At 40.1% G+C, this 6,000-nt stretch overlaps 1 protein-coding gene across 3 annotated transcripts in view; it reads right to left on the bottom strand.

Annotated features, from left to right (window-relative positions):
- LOC115220263 (plexin-B2-like) overlaps window positions 1–6,000 on the bottom strand; it is a 90,285-nt gene that overhangs the window by 52,316 nt on the left and 31,969 nt on the right. For all 3 annotated transcript variants that reach the window (XM_029790365.2, XM_029790366.2, XM_036510009.1), the window contains exons 3-4: window positions 2,413–2,505; window positions 598–678 (exon numbers count right to left, since the gene is read on the bottom strand). In XM_029790365.2, the coding sequence (XP_029646225.1) occupies window positions 598–678; window positions 2,413–2,505 (174 nt within the window). The remainder of the gene's footprint in view (window positions 1–597; window positions 679–2,412; window positions 2,506–6,000) is intronic.

The following is a 6,000-nucleotide window of genomic DNA, read 5'->3' as shown; positions in this document are numbered from 1 at the left end:
GAAGGCACAAGGCCTGAAATTCCAAGGGAAGTTGACTAGTCCACTACATCGACCCTAGTGTTTCACTGGTGCTTCATTTATTAACCCCAAAATTTTGAAAGGTGAAATTGACCTTGGCAGAATTTGAACCCAGAACATAAAGACAGGCAAAAATGTCGCTTAAGCATTTTGCCTGACATGCTTGACAATTCTGCCAGCTCGATGCCTTAATGATGATAATAATAATAACAATAATAATAATAATAATAATCCTTTCTACTGGAGGATGATGATGACAATGACGACGATGATGATGATGACGATGATGATGTTGATGACTGACGACAATGATGATGACAATGTCAATGACACGATAACAATGATGAAGTTGACAACAGCATGAAAAGCATGGAGAGATGGTGATGAGAACTCGTCTAGGACTGAGTGTGTGGGGAGAATGGACTGAGTAATGAGCAGTGAGTGCAGTTGTGTCCTCAAAGTGACGAGAGAAGACAAGAGAATGAGTGGGGAAAGTCGTTACCTTTTCATTCCCTTTCACTCAAACGTTTTATAAACAAATCAACAGAACAAAATGTCTGATTAATAATATTCACTTACGGATTGATTTCTTATCACCAGTGAGTCGTTTCCCATTTCGATTAGAGCCAGGTTTTCCTCAGGTAAATTATCTTGCAAGTTCTGTCATCAAACAAATAAAAACGGAGATGAACACATGGAGACCTTCGAAATCTATGGAGGCTGATGGAATACGTGAATGCTTTCTAAAGAAATGAATGTCATGTAAAGGTCTGAATGCCAGAGAAAGACATGATATATTGTTTCAGTCACCTGACTGCGGCCATGCTGGAGCACCACCTTTAGTTGAACAAATTGACTCTTGGACTTATTCTTTGTAAGCCTAGTACTTATTCTATTGGGCCCTATTACTGAACTGCTAAGTTACAGGGATGTAAACACACCAACATCGGTTGTCAAGTGATGGTGGGGGACAAACACACACATACACATATATGTATATATATATATATATATATATATATATACACTCGAATATATGACGGGCTTCTTTCAGTTTCTGTTTACCAAATCCACTCACAACGCTTTGGTCGGCCCAAAAAGACACTTGCCCAAAGTGCTACACAGTGGGATTGAACCCAGAACCATGTAGTTGGGAAGCAAGCTTCTTACTACACAGCCACTCCTGGTATTTATATTCATGAATATGGCCTAAATATACGAATGCTATCAGAAGACAAAGACTGCTTCCTAATTACTTAAATGTGATAGGAAGACATGAATACTGCTTAAATCATGAATGCTGTTTCAGCCTCTGCATTCAGATTTCTTGGTCAAGTATAATGCTTATTTATTCACATTGTTTTGAGTTAATAAGGTATTATCTTTTAGCTTAGAGATCTTGATTATGGGATTGTTTATATATAATGAAATTATTGTATACAGTGCTCAGGTGCACCACAACTTGTCAGAAAGTGCATATAAAGTACATGCAGCAATGTAGAAATGTCTGGAAAGTGAACATGCTTGTGTGTGTATGGAGGGGAGAAAATCAAGTGTAGTGTTGGCGAATCTCAGGAAACATGGAAGTTTTGAAGGTTGCAGTGCTCCGACAACTAACAACCGATGCCGGCAGTTTGTTCCACGCTTCAGCAACTCTCAGCGTGAAAAAATGTTTCCTGAAGTCATGGGAGCTGTGCTGTTTTCTTACTTTGTAAATATGTCCACAGGTGTTGGATGGGTGGATTTTGAAGAGTTTGTTTTTAAACTTACATAGTAGGGTTGGTGTAAGAGTTAAATGCTAATTTGCTAAATCATGAATGATATCAAAAAACATGGAGTATAGATTCAATGTTAGATGACATCTAAAGACTAATGTGGAGGCGCAAAGGCCCAGTGATTGGGGCAGCAGACTCACAATCATAAGATCACGGTTTTGATTCTCAGATCAGGCGCTGAGTGTTTATTGAGAAAAAACACCTAAATATCCATGAGGCTCCAGCAGGGGTTGGTGGCGAACCCTGTTGTATTCTTTAACCACAACTTTCTCTCACTCTTTCTTCCTGTTTCTGTTGTACCTGTATTTCAAAGGGGCCATCCTTGTCACACTGTATCATGCTGAATCTCCCTGAGAACTAAGTTAAGGGTACCCATGTCTGTGGAGTGCTCAGCCACTTGCGCGTTAATTTCATGAGCAGGCTGTTCTGTTGATCGGATCAACTGGAACCTTCATCATCATAACCAACAGAGTGCCACGAAGATGAAAGACTAATGGTTAATGAATAGAGACACAGAGAGAGAGACCGAAGATGAAGACATTGGTAGTCAGTGAGAAAAGACAGACAAAATAATGGAATATCTGACACAAAGTATTCTAGACAATAATTTCATACTCACTTTCGTTTCATCCTTCTGGATTTTATGATTTTCATAGACAAAAAGTTCTGTGATTGAGTTGTTGCTAATTTCTTCTGTGAGATATTGTTTAAACTAAAAAGAATATAAAGAGGAAAAAATTCAGTTTGTTTGTCTTTTTTTACAGAAAGATTTTTTCTATTTTTTTTTCTCATTTATGAAGGCAATGATTCCAGCATGGCCGCAGTCAAATATCAGCTGCCAGTGAAAATAATAAATGAATGAAAGAATTTTGATGAAGAAGATGAAAGCATAAATGAAATTGTGTGCAGCCTTTGCATTGTGTACATAAAAGAGAGAAACAGGGATCAGCCAGTAAAAGGGAGCTTTGCTCCTCTCTCATAAGGAGACCCAAAGAACTAGAAGTTACCCATGACCACCTGCTAGGTACCACACTAAAATATAAAGGAAAACCTTTGAATATTGAGAAAGCCTCACCCCATCCAATCATCCTGGGACCCAAAGGTTGTTTTGTTCTGTTTTGCCAAATTTCTCCTGGCAGCTCTGCTTTGTTTATATCGTTAGATAATGAATGTACCTGACATAAGCCCAACTTACATAGATTTGGCAAGGAGGTGGGAGGGGATAAGTCTATCTTAGTCAACATTTTATGATGTAGCACCCCTCGGTAGCACTGCCAGGCGAGGGACCTTTGGAAGTTATCCATGGGCCCCAGCTCGAAAGTTCTTCCAAACAGACTGTTTAGCTGATTATCGTTGACGCCTAGGGTTTTCCCGAGAACGTCATCACACTTTTCCTCCACTAACCCTCTATAGAACACTAGAGTGAAACTACTACTGATCACATTGCCCACTTGGTGGAGGGCAGTGAGAGCTTGACGGCACTCAACGTGCCAAGCGCCCTTTCTCGGTCTGCGTTTGATCCAAGATTGCAGCTCTGTCAAAGAGAGGAATTGCAGAAAGTTGTGTCTGATGAATGGCAACCAAACCTGCTCACATTTATACTACCGATTCTGAGCACGACCATGTTTTAAAAAAGTATTTATCAAGGAGGAAAGGCTCTACTTATGGCTGTTGTCTGGTCGGGTGACTCCCTTGTGCTTCTGGGTGGGTATTTCCACCAGATTTCTAAAGAGTTTTTTGGAGAAACTTCACCCTAGCAACCCAACATCGTCCAGAAATTGTTTTTTTTTTTATTTTGTCATAGTTTTCGTGCGGAATTTTCAGTGTGAGTATGTGTGCTGGTGGTGTGTTGTGTGTGGGTCTGACAAAATCTGAAATTTTCGTGTTTGTATTGTGTTTCAAGTATGTCACTAGCTGTTCATTTTTCGTGTTTATTGCTGTAAGGTTGGTATTGGTGGTGGTGTCTGTGTTTGTGGGTGTGTGCAATGGTAGTGGTGGAGAAGATGTTGCTAATTGTTGTGAGTGCATGTTGCTGTTGCTGTTGTTGTTGTTGGGAAGCTTTACTTTCTCGTGCCTCCCCAGTTTGTCAGTTGTTTCTTTATATTTCTTTCTTCTTTTCTTTTTCGGTGGCACTGTGTGCCACTCCCCTTTCTCACTATCAGTACTTGCACTATCTGAGCTGATTTGGTCGGGAAAGGGGATGTCTTTGGGGTCTGTTTCAGTAGTGTTTCAAAATGTAGTTTTATCTGATGGTATTGTTGGTGGTGTAATTTCTTTTGAAATTGGTGTTGATGTTGGTGGTGGTGGTGGTGGTGACGGTATCATTGCCTTCTTTGGTGTTGTTGTCCTTGGTGTAGATGTTGGTCTGGTGATGGTTGGAGGTGGTGTCGTTTTTGGCAGTGGTGGTGATGGTGTTGATGGTGCGGAAGCCTTTGGTTTTTGCTTCTGCTGCATCTCCTGTTGTTGTTGTTGCTGCTGCTGTGACTTCATCTTTTTCTCCATCTCCATTCTTTCCTTGTAAATGGGTCAATCCACTTTTAAATGTTTGTCGCTGCTGCAGAGGTAGCACTTTGGCCTTCGCCCCTCTACAGTAACGTGCTGTCTTGTGCCGTCCGGCAAATTTATAGAGTTGGGTATGGAATTTATGGTTTGTTGGTCGATCTGCATGAGAAGCTGCATTTCCATACCCGACCAGTTCTGGTCCTGCAACTTACGCACTTCCAAAATAGTGGCAGTGTCTTCTATGTTGAAGAGGACAGCTGCCACTTGCCAGCTTAGGCGGCACTTGGCCAATTTTGATTTTCGTTACGTGCAACCAAGGTATGTCGGCACGAGCATCAATTTTTCCGTTTTCAAGGTCAATGTGGAATGCTTTCTAGCATCTTCTTCTGTTGGGGAGCAAACTTCTATGGTTCCAAACCGCTTCCCTTTTGTTACAAAAGATTTTTTGCCCCATATGGGCTTGAGTGCTATCTCCAACTGCTGTGTGGATGCACTTTCCAATTTTTTTGTGTTTGATGTTAGAAATTTTGTATATTATTGTTCGTCTGTTTGTTTGTTGTATCAGTGTCTGTGGAGAGTTAAGGAAGACATTGTTTCCATCCTTCCTTAGCAACTCTTTTGGGGTTTTAGTATTGTCCATTGTAACATTGATTTCCTCTGAGCTTTGCTTTGCTGCAGAAGCGAAACCATTACAATGGCTTTTGTTGATGGTCTTGGTGGTGCCACTGGTGCTGGGTTCTTTGTTAAACGTGTTTATGTTTTTCTCTCCCTCCTTCTCCGGTGCAGGAGCAACAGTGGTGGTGAGAGCCAGGAAATGCAGGTCTGAAAGGTGGTTGAAGGAAAAGCCTTCATTTACTTTAGTAGCGCTGCACATTGTGGAACGCTCTTCAACATTCTCTTCTTGCCTTTTAAGGCACAAAATGGGTGGGTTGAATTGACATTTGATGTCTGACTTGTCTTGGCGTCCATCTACAGAGGGTGTGGTGCACAAAGAAGGGAGCAGCTTACTGTTCCCTTCAAAGACATTTTGACAAAATTTACAAATATGAAAGTGATATTTTAAAGATTCAAATGAAAATTTTGCCCCTAAATGTGCAAAATTCCACCTAACCAACAAGCTCTGCAAGAACCTGGTCAGCTTGGCTACACAAATATACAAAACTATTAATACTTTAAACAAATTTTCCAATGAAATTGGCCAACTACTTACAGAGCTTCTGGAGACACGTCCATCAGCTTTCAAAGCAATAATAATAATAATAACAATAATAATAATAATAATAATAACAATAACAATAATAATAATGATAATAATAATGCTTTCAAAGTTAGGAACAATGCTAGTGATTTGGAGGAAGGGGTTAAGTCAAATATATTGACCCCTATTGCTCAGCTGGTAATTATTTTATTGACCCCAAAGGGATGAAAAACAAACTCAACCTTAACAGCATTTGAACTCAAAACTTAAAGACGGACAAAATGCTACATTATTTCTATTATTTACATTCGACAGATATTTGTCCTCATCTTGTTTGTTGTTAACACGTTTCAGCTGATATACCCTGCAGCCTTCATCAGGTGTCTTGGAGAAATTTTGAACCTGGGTTCTCATTCCTAAGGTATTTTTGGATGTTGTTATTATGGCATGTGGTGTCGTGGTTAAGAGCATGGACTACTAACCCTAAGATTCCAAGTTCGATTCCAG

The sequence above is a fragment of the Octopus sinensis genome, linkage group LG16, assembly GCF_006345805.1.
Source record: "Octopus sinensis linkage group LG16, ASM634580v1, whole genome shotgun sequence".
NCBI lineage: Eukaryota > Metazoa > Mollusca > Cephalopoda > Octopoda > Octopodidae > Octopus > Octopus sinensis.
The sequence above is the reverse complement of the archived record's forward strand: the minus strand, read 5'-3'. Positions and strand labels throughout refer to the sequence as shown.